Source organism: Urtica dioica, chromosome 9 (assembly GCF_054948205.1).
Source record: "Urtica dioica subsp. dioica isolate 48M chromosome 9, U.dioica_male_clone48M_v1_H2, whole genome shotgun sequence".
In the NCBI taxonomy this organism is placed as follows: domain Eukaryota; kingdom Viridiplantae; phylum Streptophyta; class Magnoliopsida; order Rosales; family Urticaceae; genus Urtica; species Urtica dioica.
This window is the reverse complement of record NC_142764.1, coordinates 30,254,837-30,273,217: the sequence shown is the minus strand read 5'-3', so window position 1 is coordinate 30,273,217 and position 18,381 is coordinate 30,254,837. Positions and strand designations below refer to the sequence as shown.

The following is an 18,381-nucleotide window of genomic DNA, read 5'->3' as shown; positions in this document are numbered from 1 at the left end:
TTCCATGTGCCACGCGGAAGAAAACTGCCATTTCCATGCCACGCGGCAGACGGTACTTCCGCGAGGCCCACTTCACGTGCGGAAGCCGTTCCTTCCGTGGGACTCCCGTCCGAGAAGCCAGCATGATGGATAACATATATCCTTTTGAGTTTTCGATTTATCATAAAATTATTCTCAGAGTTTAGAAAAATTTATTGTAACTAACTATTCGACTAATTTCTTTTAAGATTTTAGTTCAAGTTTTATTTTATTAAAAAAAATAGTTCATCAATCCTGTAGTAAATTAAATAAACTACATAGTTAATTTAATTAAAGAGTTAATTAAATTAACTCTTTGATTTATTTAATTTATTGCGGGCTGGTGGTCTATTTTTTTAATAAAATGAAATTTGAGTTATATTTTAAAAAGACGATGGACTATTGGACAGTTGACCTAATTGTCTCTTTTATTTATGTGTAATTTTTTTTCTTTGTTTAATATATTTAGTTGATCGTCCCTCCAAATTTACCTCTTGTTTATTGTTCATTGATGTGAAAAAAATATCTTCATCCAACAAATAAAGGCTCAATCGCATTTGAATTTCTAACAAATAGCGCGTTTGAGAACTAAACAAATGCAATAGTATTTGTTTTAAGTGAGATTACAAAGAAAACAAGAAAAAATCACGATAAACGGGACAATTTTTTGCATAAAATGTTCATATTTATGGTCATTGGTTTGTGATATGATTTGTTATGGCAAGTCAAGTAGGTGTACCACATACGTGATTACGACTTCATTTTTGTGATTGAGCGTCATAGCGCCGACTTCGGTACGATTATTACTCGTTGTTGATCGTTGGGTGTTAACTTCGGTAACGTGCTCAAGCCGAGTCAAACAGTGGCTCAACGTTGAGCACCTAAGCATTGGATTAGGCCGACTTAGGTAAGCACCAAAATGTTACTTGGCTTACGTCTAATTGCGGAACTTGAGATTGGGACTCGGCAATGTCAGTCTTTTGGGATGATTATTGCAGAGGTCGTCGGGCTTTATTATTGTTTGGGTTTTAGTGCGACTAAACAATAATCATAATATTAACACCCTTTATTTAGAGTGCGGTTAAAGTATAGTCAAAACTTTAAATTTTATCTTGTGACAATGGTTACGTGGATATCGAAACTGATCATCGTTTTTGTCGTCAAAACTATGGTCCCTATGAAGCTCTAACTCTTTGTATTTTTTCACCTTGATCAACGTCTGCATAGAATTTCGTGGTGTTGGCGCAAAGTTTGACACATGTCGTGGACGTATCCTTGCACACAGGGGCGGAGCCGAACGTGTTGGACGGTGCGATGGTCTCTCCCGACGAGAGCGTCGGTTACTCTGATTCCAGGGGAAATTTTAAACTGCTGAGCCTACCATTGTCACTAACGCTTCGTTTGTCGGTGCCTTAGCTCAATTTGCTTAAGACTTGTTTTAGGCCGGAGATTAGGACTTTGATTTTGCATTTCTAGTTTGTTCCTAGAGAAATACGAATTCAGAGTAAAACAAAAACAAATAAATATATTTCTTTTTTTTTACGTGATTTCTTTTGCCTCACTCCATCTTCTTTATGTACAAAAGAAGTTGGGATTCCGCTATATACATATCTTAACCCCATTAAAATGCAATGAAACAGAAAAACTCTGATCACCTACAATGTACCAGATCTCGTTGTAAATTCGAAGATCTGTAACTACTATTTTTTTTCATGGCCGGAAGATCCTCATAGTTCTGGAGACGTGTAAACGACAGAAAGGGCATTTAGAAACAGCGGAAGAGCATCTCTTACAGAGGACGTGGCCGCAAGGCACCATTGTCATGTCAACTTCGGCGGTCAAACACACTCTACAAGTCCACGCCGCCTTTGCCGTGTCCGCTTCCTTGGTCGCCACGTCAGCCTTCTCCTGCAATTTTTTTCATTTTCATTTTCAGAAACCGAAAAAGGAGCGAATGAAGAGAATGAATCAAAGCTTTGAAGTGAACAAGAACCGACCTGTTCGAGTAAAAGTGCGGTCTGAGACTCCTTGAGCTGTTCTTGCAGGGAGAGCGTTTTTTGGAGGAGGGATTGCTTCTCTACATCCATGTGTATCCCAACCGCAGACAGCATTTCTTCCACTGCTTGCACCGTTTCCGCAGCTGTCACTCTCCCGTATCGGACCTCATTTCCCGGGTTTGTCTGCCAAAGAAAACCAAGACTTTATAAAGATCGGCTCGAGGAAACGAAGATCGAACGCAACAAAAAGAGATGAGAAGAAGCCAAACCTGGTGGGACGAAGATCCTCTCTCGGGAGAGTCGACGGTGCTAACCCGACTGTCTTCAAGAAGCATCATCGGAGCCTCGCCGCCGCTCATTGATGCGGTTCTGAACGACAAAACCTGGGAAGAGAGAAGAGGCTGTGTCTCTCCGGGAGCCGTTTCCACAGTGAATCTGTAAACCGCTTGTCCCGCCGATGGCCTAACATCCTCTGGGACTCTTCCGTATTTGAGCTTTTCCCCGTTTTGAAGCCGCCACGCCACTATTTCTCCGGCGTAAAACGGCCGTAACGGATGAAATTGGACCTGACGGCCATCTTGGGGTGACACTTCTTTCCCAATTAAACTACATTTTCCAACTGAAGTTTCCGTATCCTTTTTGTCTGAACAGAGTTTCAGTATATCTACCATGGCAGCCTCGGATCCTTCGGGGCAGAGGAATAGAGATCCAATAGGCAACGGGGTTGGAGATCCCAAGACCTGACTAACGACAATTGCAATTACGTCAAGAATCGAAAGAAACGCCGGCGGCTCGGCTACTAAAATACAGGTCTTGGACCAGCTCACAAAATAAAGTCTCTGATGATGATACCCTGCTATACACGCTGGGATTATGGAATCCTTGGCTTCATGGGTGATATCGACTGACATTGGAAGCAGCGAAAAACGAGTGTGGAGACACTTGACAAACTGTATCTTCTCTGCTACTACTTCCAATGAATTTTGAACGGCTCCGAATTTTAAAGTGTTCAGAGCAGGAACGTAACTGGCCATGCTCTGTGCAACGGTCCACAGAGCAGCCTGAAACGATTGGCTCAACAGTTTATCTCTGATGGCTGAGAGCGATACTGATCCAACATGTTCCACAGTTTGTATATGCTCCTCGTGAACTAGTTCCTGCACCCACAACCAACTGTTTTAGATAACTTGAACATTTTTATTTATTTATTAATGTCTGAATAGATATATACATCATGTATCTGAAGAGGAAATTTAGGGAAACAAATAGAGTTTTTCAGGGTACACAGTTACCTCTATCACTACATCGGACAGCTTTTTAATCCCCAGTATCGAGCATAATTTCTCCGGGAGATCGGGGTGAATGAACCTTATCTTGGAAGTTTCAATTAATTTGACAAATCTGGAGCCATATGAATCAACATACACACAAGCTTTTGCATGAACAAGTCTACAGCAATCGTCTGGGACAATAGCTTCAGATGTCCAATGGGTCACATCAGAGATACTTGACGACCCATCACTTCCTTCGCAGATGAAATACAAAATCTCTAATACTGCACGAAGTTCGTTTGGATTCAATCTTTGATACCCACAAGCTTTTTGTAGATTTGATAGAAGTTCTTTGGCTGAAGCAATCGACAGTGTATCTTGGAGTCCCAAATCTTTGAGAATCTTCACGTAAGGTAGATATAGGGCAGGGAGTTCGAAAGCAAAAGGCGATAAATTAATCAAGAGGCGTGCAAATAGCAGATTTGCAGTCACCAAGCGGGTTCCATTTGCAGTGGGTATAAAAGGCACTCTCTGCAACTCTGATATATCTACACACCAAATTAAAATGTGAGGTCAATTATTTCACCGAACACAGAAGGAAACAAGAAACTAAATCTAATACTCCGTTTAACTCGGTGTGTTGTGAACATGGTTGATTTTGAGCCTGATGTTCTCTTGTGCTCGTCAAGCATATTAAAATTAAAATAAAGAAGAAATGACATGTACCTGAAGCAGAGAGGGAGTCCCAAATTTGATCCAGGTATTTTAGAACTTCACAAGAAGCTTCACTGACGGTAATCATTCCCGATGCCGTCGGCCAGTGAGCAAGTGTGTCTTCACCGCCGTTCTTTCCTATGATCTGCTCCGGAATTCAAGGGAACTCAAAACTTCATTCAAGTGAGCTCAGAGTAAAATACAAACAAGGACAGCCAGATTTACCTGCAAATGTTTTAGAACTGTGGAAAAAGCTGGGGGGCTTCTGAGTTGAAGTGAAGCCCAAGAGAAGTCAGGAGGTACAAAGTTTTTCCTTGAGATGATAGGAGCGCAACTCCAAGCCAGAGGCCAATCCTTTGACAGAATAGCATCACTGTAAGAAGTAAGAACTCTTTTGCCACCTTTTCTGCCACCAACTTCCGGGAACCCGAATTCAGAAGGAACGCACGCAATCTTGCCGAGGACACTGCAGAAGCTGTTACTATAAAGGACTGCAAAATTCGATAAAATCGTTTCAACAACTGAACCGGCTAAAGTCCAGATATCCAATGAAACTTCGGCCTGTGAGCCATTTGGGTTTTCAAAATCGTCCGCTTCCCCGCTTTTCATGCATTCCCTACCAAGAAACTCCATTCTTTTGGCGCATTCGAGTATAATATCTGCTTCTGCTGAAGTGCGCAGCCCAGTTTTCCTTAAAATGTGAAGCCAACCATCAGCGAAATATCTCTCTCCTGGAAATTTCTTCCTCTCACCGGAAAACACAGCTGTTAATAAAGAATCGCCGGGATCAAACAAATCCTTGGGCCGAGACAAATCAGTGCAAAATTCATCAGCATTCCTAACAAACTTTGTCTCCTTAAGGGCTTCAACGAGCGAAGGATCTAGTTGGAGATCTTGCCAATTTGCAAAAAGGTATATCAATACATCTTCACGTTCAGCCTCGGGCTTGTCTTCAAACCCAGGCAGCCCAAATCTAAGCAAAATCTGTTGATCACGCAGTTCAGAGACACCAAGAGCTGTAAGTAAAGAGAATTCCGTTGAATCGCTTGAATAAGAAAGGCAATGCTCATCATGAGGTTTAAGGAATGAATTCGAAGAGATCATGCAGTGATCATTTCCGTTCAATCTTGTGTACGACCCAACAATTGTTTTATATATCGGAAGAGAACGCAAAACATCTAGTTCCTCCCTCCTGTAATTTGAACCGTTGGACAAGAAATCTTCAGCAAAAAGTGATAGAAGTTCATCTCGATCGGAAACAGCAAAAGCAGTTAGTTCAGGAAAATAGCCAGCTTGTTTCGCTGCAACCAGCTTGGAAGCAATGACTTGCCCCAATGATTGACCAGATGTTGGTAAGCAATTGCAAGGAGCGGCACAATCCATGTAATCCATATCGAAAACGGGGATGTTGCATTGATTCAACAAAGATAACAACCAAGGGTGATTCTGTTTGGTTACTTCAAAAGCTGACACGAAAGCTTGAACTGAGTCAGAAGTAGAAGTAGAACCAGTTGTCGTTGCATCTCTTTCGGAGGCATCTTCTACGGGGCTCAAATCGGTCAAGGCAGGAGGAACAAAAACCAAATTACGCTCCCTAACACGGCATAGGATTGGTCTACCTAGAAAGGCAGGAATTATAGGCCAGTCTGAGAATAGGATTAGGTCTTCCAAAGAGCCACTGAAAATCTTCCAGAAGAGTCTTATCCATTCGGAGGAAGGACCAGCTTCACCACCTGAACGTGATGTATTCTCCCACGAAAACCAAGGAGTAACATTTGAAGCCATCACATGACTTGCCCACTTTTCGTGAAAAAGTAGCTTCATATGACTGGATAGTAAGTGAAGATTAAAACGCTGCAGTTTCAATAATGTCTGCAATGAATTATTTGCAAAAATCTCACCTAAGATTGGTCTATCCAAAGCTTTTGAGTGCATAAACCTCGCAGCTAGAGGTTTCATGAGGCTTTGTTGCTCCTGATTCCCAATCCAAAGTTCATTAATCCCCAGCTTGGTCAAATGATTTGTAGCAGTTGGAAACGGTAAGCCTTTAAGTTCAAGAGCTACTAAAACAAGATTCTGGTCTACATTTCCAAATCTGCCAATACCCGCATCGGTTTTCCTCTGAGTCAAGGGCCCTCCAGACCTGCCAATGTCCTCAACAACTCCCCGACCAAAATCAAACAAAGCCTTTCCTAAACTCGTCATCATTTCAACAGCATCTCCCGAACTAGGTGGATTATGGGTGGACGATGAAGCAGCATCGCGGATATTCGATGCTGGATCGGACACAGAATTACTCCCAACTACACGATTCTCCGAGTTTCCATAATCGCATACTTCACTAATCTGGATATCAGACAAGCAATACTCCAGAACATCCATATAGGTATCAACTGACCGAAGAACGACGGACATCGAAGAAACTTTCAGAAGATCCCTGACCATTTTAGGTTTCACTTCTCGGGTGGTTATCCCCAGAGCTTGGATTTCTGTCACCAATTCCCACGGCACTGAAAATACAGGATAATGCTCCTTCACAAAGGCACAAACGGTGGCTGGGAGAAGATTACCGCCCACCCCGCTCCCAGGTTGCGAAAGAAACATACCCTCCTCAGCCTTGACTGAATTTCCCGAGTATAGCTGCCACAGCGGAAGATCAACAGCACGGGCATAGAAAGGCTTTATCACCTGCTCTACAAGGCATTCCCAGTCAGCTTTGATAACTCTACCACCCGGTTGACTGATCACATCAGACCTGTAAGACCTCGGCCAAAAGGAATAAATCCCATCCCCATAGGCTTTCAACACGACGCTGATCGCACGCCCTTCTCTAGGCTCAATCGCGGAGCTAGGATAGTCTCCTTTTAACCGGTGTATTTCTGTCACCAACTCAACGTAGGAATCACAAACACAAGACATGAGCTCTCTGTTCCAAGCTTCAACTAACTGATTCCCGGCATCAGAAAATGCCTCTGTTGAATCCTCGTGGTCCTGATATTTGAAGAGATGACGGCCACCATTATGGCAGACCAAGAAGCATCCGAGAACAGCGACGGGTAGTTTTACAGCACTAGAAAGAGGGAGCGGTGACATCACGGAGGCCGTTAAACAGATATCAGCAGGTTGACCGTTTCGCGATACATGCGCTGCAACTCCAGCAACTGGGGTGAGGTTGTATGCCAGATAACGCCTGAAAAAAAATGTAACAGTATTCAAGCGTGTCAGAGATATCATGTAAAAAAATAACTAGGGCATAAGCGATTTACTGACATCGTGGTTGCATCATTGTAGACATAGTGTGTAATCTATCAGGGTTTCAATATAATTATCACCACAATGTTTCACTTGCAATAAATTTTCCTAACTTACCTATCAAGAGCCATATTCCTGGTTTGGCCAGAACCCAGAGTGAGTACCACAAGCCATTGATCAGCAAATCTTTCACCTCCTCGTTTCGTCGCCACGTCTATTACGTGTAATTTCATTGCAGAATTTGAGCTGCTAAACAACCTTGATATTTGGAACTTCCTCCACTTTTTTTCTGAAAATGGGTTCCTCATGATAGCAGATGAAGCATCAATAGAAACTGAATAATCTTCATATGGCTGCGAGCTCTCTTCTTCCCATGTCAAAAGTGAAACCTGGTCATATTAAGACCCAAAAAAAAAATAAATAAATAAAAAAAAAACCTGGTCATAAAATATGCTATAACATTGTTACAGCAGCTAAAAAGAAACTTATAAAGTGACGAAATGCAGGAAAAATAAATAAATAAACTCAGAATATTAAAGTATTGAAGACCTTTGTACTTCTCAAAACAAATTACCTTACCCCTAGCTCATTACTCATGTTAGAAAATGTTCCAATGAGATCAAATTACTAATCATGCACAACAAACTCTAAATGTAGCAGCCACATTATCAGCCCCACAGTGGTAAAGTACAAGGAAAAGTAGAGCCTAGAACATGAAAAATACCTGCAAAACTGACTTTAAGAAAAGAAGAGTTCTACTTCCTTGCTCCAAAAATCTGTCATTAATTTGCTGTATTCGACTTAAACCTAGCTGCATACCATCTTTCAAACAATCTGATGATAGTGGTATACGGATAATTGTTGAATTTGATGAAGACCATGACCGATCCTGACCAAGAAGCATAGGACTGAACTGATCACGAAATCGATCAATCAAGTTAGTACCTGTATCCACAACAGTACATGATCTTTTTAGTATAATCATTCCAAAAGGCAACCTTTAAATGAAAAGCACAGATTTGTTTTCTTTTGATATCAGAGAGTCATCACTAAGCTCGAGAACTAATCTCTAAAACAGAAGCAGATACAAAAGAGAGAATAATAATTGACAACGTTAACAACTTAAACGTGCGCTAGAGAAAGAACTTGCAGTTAAATTATGTCATTACCCGCCAAAGAGAAGACTTTTGCCGCAGGAGAGAGAGATGTTGGCATAGAGAAAGCTAAACCGCGCGGATCAAAGATGTAGAAATGGTCACCAGAAACCACTGAAAGGAGATCACATATGAAAAAGCAGCTCAGTAAACCCAAACCATAGCTAAGAGTATTTCCTCGCAATCTCCACGGAGGTCGAAACTGAAGGCTGCTCACTTCCTCTCTACTCAAGATCGCCCCCTCCAATATGGCAACAAGGGCAGGCCCTTGAAATTCACCTGTATATGGGAACACCTTAAGTATAAAGTCACAACAGAATAAAGCTAAATAACTTTCTCAAACCTATTTATCAAGATTCAGAGAGAAAAAATAAAACAGAGTATGCGCTAAAGATTCCGAAGTTGACTATAGTTTCTCAAGAGAAGTAACTTTGCAGAATGTAACACTCTTCAATATAAACTTCACCTGATACAAATACCAGATTTTTAGGAGCTCTTACAACTTACCTAGATTGTGTTGCAGTAAAGACTGGCGCGGATGTGTCCTCTTGTCAAAGACTAGGTGTAACCTCTTTGCTTTGCAGCAATCTGCCAATTCCAGTAGATCAAATAGAAGGTCATGTTCCCCGTGCGACCTCAACAACTCGCTGATTCTAGCGTAATCCATGCAAGGAACGTCTTTAGTCATGTCCTTGTCCACAAAAGAAAGGCAGCGAAGCGATTGCACTCCCAACCTGTTTGCCAAATCGTTGCTGATACTCGGATGCACAAAATACTTCCCCATCGGAGTATTGTTTTCCATCCATGGTGCATCGTTAAACACAAGATCCCCCACGTGTATGAGAGCTCCAGAAATATCTGGAACTAAGAGCGGAGTGGTGGTAATCTCAGACAATGGCTTGTTCAACTCTGAGGAACAGTCTGCCACGGCTTCAAGGACACAATGTACAAAACTTAGCTGATCAGGTGATAAAGAAAACCCTTTCAAGTCATTTTGTAGCCGATAAAGTACATTCAGATAGTCCAAGATATCGAAACTAATTTTGACACCTAATTCCAAGAGCAATTGCCTGAAGTCTGATAGTTCAGATGGAACAACATACAAATACGGGGAAAACTTCACGGGGGAGTCAAACGCAAGTGCGTTCGGAGCTACAAAATCATCCCCAATCCAAACCCAAGCGACACCATCTAATGCTGATTTGAGATCCACAGATTCGTCACTACGAACATACGCTTGCATACTCGAATACAATGATGGGATTCCTTTCTGCAATGCTTCATCAGTGGCGGTTCGCTCGACCGAATTTGACTCAAGCGTGTTATAGAATTTGGAAAGCTCAATCAACTGAGATGATAGAACATTCGTGTTAAGCTGATTCGTCCAGCCAAGCTTTTCTTGCAAGTAATGTGAGCTGCATTCACCGTCTAGTATATGCATTGAATGTGATACCATCCACATATGCGACTTAGGCCTCACAAGGCTTGGTGGTGCTACTTGAGAACTGGATTTCAACCATGGGAGTCCTTTTATTGGTGGATCAACAGAAACGGGACACCAGGAAATTTCTCTCAGCTCCGACCAAAATGCTTCTTCGGGTTTATCATCATTTAAGTCAACAATAAATTGACTACCACCACCCAAATGATTATTACTCGGAGGAGCGTTGGCATGTACGGAATTAGCACCATCGACATCATTGTTCCCAACTAAGTTGGCATAGTATGATTCATCACGATTTCCTTCATCCTGATTTGACAACCTCAGTGATAGAGCATCTAAGCATAGAAGCAGGTTTCTCCCATAACTTACTGTCTCGGGGTGCCTAGACTCTCGGAACAGAGAAACTGATCTGGCACAGTCAAGTAAACCAGTAAAGCCGAGAGTTCTTCGGAGTCCAACGATAGCCAAAGTCTCTAAAGTGTCAGGGTCTGAGAAATTTTTAGATGGGAAAAAAACTTCAGCATGCAGGACCGCTTGTAGCTCAGGTATGCGAGGATCATAGAGCCTGCAAACATGAACCGGTGAGACATTGAAATATTCGAATACAATAAATAATTTTATAAAAAAAAAAAAAAAAAAGCAAAAAGAGTGCAAATTTGTACCTGGATGGTGGCTGCCAAGATCCATCAGCTGCCAAGACAAAAGCTACAGTTGACAGAGTGGTTTTAACGGAACCATCATCTTCAACAAGAAGTTTCAAATCACGCAAAATGGCCAAAACGACTTCTTGCTGGGATATAAATTTAGACATGCAGTTCAGCACATGATTCTTGTAAAACTCTACCCTGGACGGCTCTCCAATCTCTATATACTTTCTCAGAAGAATGTTCTCTCTCTCTGAATCCGTGCGTACAAAATCATCATCCAAAAGATCCTCACGAACACCGTACGGTTTGAGCCACTTGACAGGGTTGCTCAAACTCACTAGCTTTCTGCTTCTATGTGATTCAAACACAGGGAGGTGCTTGATGATCTCGATGTGTACTTCTTCGAGTTGCCCTTCCAGGAACCATTTTGACTGGAGAACAAAGCTCCGGAGCTCATGAAGCTCGCCTTCGGACGCATCGTGGAAGAGACCCTCGACGTTCTCTACTCCGCCGGAAATAGCGAGAAGTGCGTTCAATATTCCGCTGGCTGTTGGTGGTTGAACAAACCTGTCAAACTGTGGATGGTCCACAGGGAGACCGAGCCTCAAGAAAAGGCAACCTACTTTCAGCAATAAAGAAGACATGTTTTCGCTCCAACCGTCGTCTCTAATCACGTGTGAATTTTCACGTAGTTGCATCAGACAATGGTCGCCAACCGGAAGTAGAGGCCATTTTGAAAAGAGCGACAGATCAGCACAAGAAGACTTGAGATAGCTCCACAGAAGTCGCAACCACTCCACACTCGGTTGGCCTTGATGCTCGGGAACCCACGTCACCTGTTTTGCGTGCTGCCACTCTGCCGGTAATAATCTAAGAAGAATTTTCTCGAGTAACTGGCACGATAATAGAGAAATATTCGAGTCACCCCGTTTCGCCATGTCACAAAGCTTTCCATACAATCCTTCCGGAATATTGCTATCTACGAGCTGATTGGGAACTGAAACCTTGAGGAGACCGTGCTCATCTCCCTGTGCAATATATATTCTCTCGCCGATTCCATTCTTGTCAAACGATGTGAAGGTACCATCAGCAAGTGGAAGCAAAGGCAGCCCGTAAAGAGACGTAGGTTCGACGGGAATTTTTAAGTCGAGTAAGCAGTACTCAAGGGCCAAGATCATTGCATTCCTGTCCTTGAACCCACGCCGTCTCCGAATCAACAGAGTTCTTAACAACTGAGGAGTCAAGAAATGTAACGACGGGCACGCATCCATAAATCTTTCAACAATTGGCTGAGAAACAGTAACGAGTGGCAGACCAGCCTCCGACAATACTTCAATGAGCTCTTGAGCTTTGTCAAACGTAAAATCGGGAAAAATAGCTTGTTTCGTTGAGATCCACTGTCCTCCTCTAGCTTTCGTATAAAGTACACGACGATCAAAATCTGCGATGAATGCATAGAGTTTCCTTACAACTGATTCCCATGGCTGCAATCCTCTTTGTTTGGGCCAAAAGGAAGAAAACAAATCACTTGGACCGATTTCCGATGCAATTTTCTCCAGCATATGTCCATAAGCTGGGGCTACGACATTTTCAAGCAAATAAATATTCCAGTCTGACCGTTTTTTGCCACCACCCGCCATGTCATTACCGAACCAAATGTCTCTGCGGTTTGACGACAATTCAAAATATGCGTTAACATGTGCTGGTAGACCTGTATTAATTGGGAGAGGGAGGAAGCAGAAAGCACGGCCTTCGAAATCCTTCGTATCAAGAACTGAATCCGTTGGAATCTGAAATAAATCAGAAGCAATTCTATTTTCTTCTTCCATTTGCAGACCATCACTCAATGTTCCAGGAACCCTAACAGAATTCAGATGAGCAGCAACACATGCCCAGGGGATAAAAGCACCAGATTTGTCATCCGAGCTTTCGGATTTTTTCTTCGCTTGCCCTCTGGCCAGACACTCCGAGGTGATCCAACAATGCGATAGGTTACCGGACGGGGTTTCCTCTGTGATGACAATCTTTTGAGTCTTATTTGGCAGGTCCTTTTCTATCAACTTGTTCAATCTGTTCACAAACTGATCTTTATCCATTCCATTATGCCGACCTCCATCAAAAAAGCTGAACATACTATGCAAGGAATTCGACTCCACGTGAGGGTCACACATCGAGCGCTTTCTAGCACGATGTAAGAGTTGCATTTCCTGACCCGCTCCTTCCTTGACAAAAACAGACACGGTTTTCACGTTGCGCAGAAAAAGTAGGGCCTCGGAAACGACCTTGAAAAAACAAGCAAAGAGGGACGTAACATCTTCGGATCCATATCTTTCTTTCTTAATTTGGCTTCTGGAAGCAACATTAGCACTCCTAAGCGGGAACCGAAACAGGGTTCCTGGAAATGGATGCTGCAAGTCACAACCAAAGTGTAAGAACGGAGAAAATTGATCTGGAAATTGCTCCAAAATCTTTCTCCCAGCAAATTTAATCCGTAAGCCAGGGTGCGACGGAGAAATCCCAGGCAAATAGGAGGCGTGAGGATCAAACATGACAACGTTCTCACCAGAAACAAACATGGGTATGTCTGTGAAATGATAGACACAATTGAAGCCTAAGCCGAATCTCCCAATCGCAAAAGGCTTCTCCAACTTACTCTCTTGGCCGATGCGCGAGATCGCATAAAGATCTTGGGGAGTGAAAACCGAGTCGTTGAAGCAGTACAACGCCGGGCCTTGCCAGTCTGCCATTTCGGGCGAAAGAAGAGAAGAAGTCCCGTATTGAGTTTTATCCAAGAGAAAGGTCACTTCAGAAGCACCAGCATCCTCTGCGTTTTGCACCAGCTCAAACAGAATCCCGGGGCCGTCTGCGTACATTTCAAGTATGTGCTTGAGTCTAGTTGTCAGGGCTTCGTGTTGCCCAAAAGCTTCTGCGGCTCCGGATAAACTCAAATTCATCGAATCGGCACTCTCAGCCAATAAGGTCCTGCGAAGTGAGCAGACACCGAGCTTTTCCGCAACATCGTTTGATATGTTCCCATGCACAAATTTTTGAATTGTTTTTCTTGCACTCAAAGCTGCCGCAGATGGTACGTTAAAAATGCTACCGGAATCCTCTGAGCCGAGCAACCACGGTGCATCATTGTAAACCAAGTCACTGGCAGGAAAAAGTCTGCTCGACACATCTGGCAAATAAATCTTTGCTTTCTGTTCAGTCAACGGAGCTTCAGCCAGATGCTGGACAATCAATATGGCGGCCCTGAGTTCATGCGCGTCGAGAGGAGAGGAGCTTTTCTTCGCTGACATTCTGCATAAAATATCAGCGTAATCTGCGGGATTCAAGGATTCTCGAATTCCAAGCTCTGAGAACAAGTCCTTGAAAACAGCCAAATCAATTGGTATAACGCGAATATACGGAGCCAAATGAAGGGGACCGCTCAAGACGACCCCGTCCGCGGTCGCGAATCCGTCACCGACCCAAATCCAACGACAACCTTCGAGAACGGCTTTTACGATCTCCATCTCGTCTGAACCAATCAAGCTTTTAAGTATGGAGTATATCCTCGGCATCGCCACGGCTAATTCCTGACGTAGGATCTGATCACCCACGTTCTCGTTGTTTTTTCCGAGCTCGAGTAGTTGAGCGGCGATGACGCTCCCGCCCGGTGGGGCCGACCATCCCAAACCGTGCGATAGCGCGGTGGACGAGCATTCCGCGTCGAGTATCCGCATACTGGCTGAAACAAGCCACATGTCCATTTGCAGCCTCACAAGCTTCGGAGGAGCAACCATGGACGACACAACCGGCCACGGCAAGGCTTGAAACGGAGCACTGACTATCACTGGGCACCAGCTTATCAACCGTAGATCGCTCCAGAATTTTTCGAGGTCGGATTTCGAGTCGCCGGGCCTGAGTACGGTGGCGGCTCGCGAGAATATTCTGTTCATATTTCTCCAATCGCCCTCTGATGGACCCGGCATCCACTTCATCGCATTCACCTCCAAGTAGGACAGAAGCACGTTGCCTCTCGAATGTGCTTTTCCCTGATCCTCGTGCATTAGCCGTTCCACTTGTCGAGCACTCTCTATGACTGCCTCGGTGGATACGGATGTTCTGAGGCCCAAACCTTGTAACATGTCCAGAATCCAGGATTCTTGGAAGATACCAGAAGGGAAGTTCTGAGAATCTGCTAACAATGCATAGAGCTCTTCATTACGAGGATCGTACAGCGTAGATGGACGCCTGAGACCGCCATTGACAGTGGGGACAAATTCCAAGCTTCTCAGATATTCCTTGAACGACGCATCTTCATTACACAACTGTGGAAGAGTCTGCAAAACTGAAACGATTACGCCATCCCGGGCTTCAGCTTGCAAATCTGAAATTCTGTTCAACACGTGCCGTCTGTAGAAACATGCCTTTCCCATTCTCTCGACGCCATAATATCTTAAAAGAATCTCTTGCTCGCCATCTGAAGAGCTAATAATAAATTCTTCTCCCATAAAGCACTCGGGAACATCAAATGGAGGCAAGTACTTTACTGTACTTTCAAGATCAGAGAAGTGAAAATCCGAACTTGATCCTCCTGTATAGACTTTATAAATATGCAACTTTTTGCAATTTCTTATGTGAGACTCGTTCATAGATTTTCCGAAATACCACTTCGGATCAAGTAGAAATCTGCGCAGCTCATTCCTCTCTTCCGCTCCCAAATTGTCGAAAAATGCAGACAATATGCTGCCACTTGACGTGAAGACATCATATATAGACTCCAGAATGCATCCACCATCACTACCAGTTACATAATGAGATAAATCAGCATGCTCAATTTGATAACTAGGGTTTAGAATCTTGCACCCAATTTTGATAAGTATGTTTTGAATATTGTCAGATAGCATTTTCGCATCAACCATTTTTGACTGCCTGGAAGCTCTATAAAGATGCCCGTGTATGGATGGAAGGATGGGCCAATCACCAAACATTGACAGCTTTTCACAGCGTGTTTCGAGATATTTCCAGAATTGCTCCAACCATATTGAAGTAGGATGATTAGAGCAAGACTCTGGTTCCCACAACACTTTGTTCTTCAACTTCCATTCAGTAGGCAGAAATCTGGGGAAAAAATGAAGCAAGTGATGCACATTGAAGTTCAAAATATTGGTCTTCGAAGACTTTGCAATAGAAGAGAGTCTGCTCAGTAGACTGTCCGGAATATTAGCGTCGATAACTCTATCGTACATTCGCGGAAGTAGCATGTACTCTGACTCGTTGCAGATAAAATAAGAAACCCCCTTTGAGGCTTCGCAAAATGATCCGAAATCACCATTTGCCAAAGGAAGTAAACGCATATTACGCATGTGTGAACCGACATCTATGTCAACCAAATCTTCCAGACAGTACTCGAGGAGCACAAGCTTGTGAGACCGACCCAAATTCAAAAGGGATTCACAGTCTCTAATGAAATGACGTACCGAGGCAGGAGTGACCACCTTCTGCTGAAATGTATCGGCGAATTTCAAGAGCGTGTTGGATAAAACGGTGGGCAAACGCACAATAGGCATTCCCAACTGTAATAGAGCCTCTTCGAGTTCCTTGCTCTTTGAAAACTCTTCGTCGTGAAGAAATGCTTCGATAGGCGAAACCCACCTTCCACCCTCGAGGTCCGTATGCAATACAGGAGCGTCGTAAATGTTTCTGTAAATATGTTCGACCAAGTTTTTCCACGGCTCTTCGAAAGTCCCACTAGGCCACAGTGAATAGTACACGGACTTGGAATTTAGTAAACCCTGTACGCCAACCATTAGTTGTCTAAAACTCGGAGCCACGATATCTTCCAAAAGCAGCCTGTTCCAAACAGACCTAATTTTCCCACTTCTGTCCATGTCATCGCCGTACCAAATGCCGCGCCGATTTGATGAGACCTCGAAGTACCCATTAACTTGCACAGACAATCCGGTTCTTACAGGCAAAGGAAGGAAACAAAACGCCTGACCAACCCTAAGAGCATCGTTCTGTCAAAATATCAAATCACGAGAAAATGAGGTTGATGAAATCAAACACTTTAAACATAAGACATCATGAATAATATAGTACGCAGTGAATATGTGATAGAGAAATATTACGTGCAATAAATTATCCGAAGTGCACACAGCGACCGATGCCCATGGAAGCAAGTGAATGTCATATTCCTTGGAGGCCTTCGCAGCAAAAGAACCGATCCTACTCGATGTAGACGCCATTGTTTGCACGATATAAAAGGAATCGGTAACCTTTTCACAGTGGTTCCCATTTTCTGCTTCCCTCGAGAAGCTCAACGAATAACAGTCCATCCGAGTCTCTTTCGGATCCAAAGACTTTGACAGCCTCAAGACGGCTTGCCGGTGCCAGACAACAGTGGGGTCCACAGAGCTCACGGAGCACGAGTAGAGCTTCCGTGGATGGGGTTCCATGGGTTCCCAAACGTATATCTCGACGCACAACACGCTCTTCAGAAAGAGCAATGTGAACACTCCTTCCTCGTAGAGCTGACGAAACATGGACAATATATCGCCCTCCAAATAAGCCTGCCTCGAGAGCTTGCTTCCGGAAGCTTGCTCGGGGTTTCGCAGAGGAAATCGGAAAAGAGTTCCGTCGAAAGAATTAGTCATGTCGCAACCGAACGCGCAATACGGGGAAAACTGGTCTCTGTACGCTGAAATAGCCGAAGTAGTGACAAAGTCAATCCGTTTACCGGGATTCGAAGCGGAAACTTTAGGAAGGTAAATTCCCTGAGGATCGAATAACACGACGTACTTTCCACTAACAAATGAAGGCAAGTCCGTCAAGTGATAAACCGAGTTGAATCCGACCCTAGAACATCGTAGAAAATAGACTAAATGAAACGGAAGTCACACAAAAGTAATCCTTTAAAAGCATCAGAGACGCCACTAAGAGATAACACACTGGCTAAACACAAACAGAGACGCCATTAACGAAAGCTCGAAAGTAATTACCCGAACCGGCCGGTCTTCCAGGCCTGAGAGTGCTTTCCGCTCCCACCGATCCTGGAAATGCTGAGGAAATCTTCCTCTGTGAAAACTGCGTCGTTGAAGGCCAACAAAGCCGGTCCTTGCCACTGAGCTAGAGTTCCGGAGAGAAGAGAATCGGAGCCGTGGCGTCGGCGATCGAGACAGAGACATACCTTGGTAGCTCCGGCGTCGTCGGCGTTCTGAACGAGCTCCTTAATCACCGTGGTTCCCTCGGGGTAGTTCAGAAGAACCTCTCGGATCCGGCGAGTCAGGTCCACTTTCTGGCCGAAATCCTCCAGGAGGATCGCCGACTCCGTCGCCGGAGACGGCAGCGAAGACGACATCACCGATGGTGTTCCGATTCGCCGGAGTTTAATTAGGTCATAGAATTTGGTATAATTACAATAAGAAGAGCTGAAACAGAGGAAAAAATTATGTTAAATTCTCTCTCTCACTCGGTGAAAAAAAAAATTTGCAAATTGTCCCTTATTTGTTCTTTGCGCTTCGAACGCAAGTTTTCTTAACGGTGACAATGGTTAAATTAATTAAAACATTATGTGTGTGATTATAACTCAGCAGAAGATATGACAGACTAGTCTACTCGCATTTTTACAGTAAATTTGTTATCGTTTACCATTAATTAACGACATACATATTATGTCGTTTAGAAATAATGATACGACATATATTGTTTTGTCGTTTACAGATAGTAATACTAGTTTGTTGTCGTTTATAGGTAATAATAAACAACATACATATTTTACAGTAAATTTGTTGTCGTTTAGCGGTAATAAACGACATACATATTTTGTCGTTTAGAAATGATGATACGACATATATTATTTTGTCGTTTAGAGATAGTGATACGACATATACTTGT

At 43.4% G+C, this 18,381-nt stretch overlaps 1 protein-coding gene across 1 annotated transcript; it reads right to left on the bottom strand.

Annotated features, from left to right (window-relative positions):
- Nucleotides 1-1,523: 1,523 nt before the first annotated feature.
- Nucleotides 1,524-18,007, bottom strand: LOC149386799 (Zinc finger, C3HC4 type (RING finger) family protein). The gene is made up of 13 exons (XM_089624854.1): nucleotides 17,487-18,007; nucleotides 16,617-17,343; nucleotides 10,513-16,505; nucleotides 8,914-10,415; nucleotides 8,422-8,685; nucleotides 7,977-8,197; nucleotides 7,370-7,641; nucleotides 4,226-7,190; nucleotides 4,013-4,145; nucleotides 3,308-3,834; nucleotides 2,285-3,172; nucleotides 2,016-2,198; nucleotides 1,524-1,926 (listed from the first exon to the last, which is right to left on the bottom strand). Exons 1-13 carry the CDS (start codon nucleotides 17,843-17,845, stop codon nucleotides 1,729-1,731), a joined length of 14,232 nt encoding a protein of 4,743 aa, XP_089480980.1. The 5' UTR covers nucleotides 17,846-18,007; the 3' UTR covers nucleotides 1,524-1,728.
- Nucleotides 18,008-18,381: the final 374 nt, after the last annotated feature.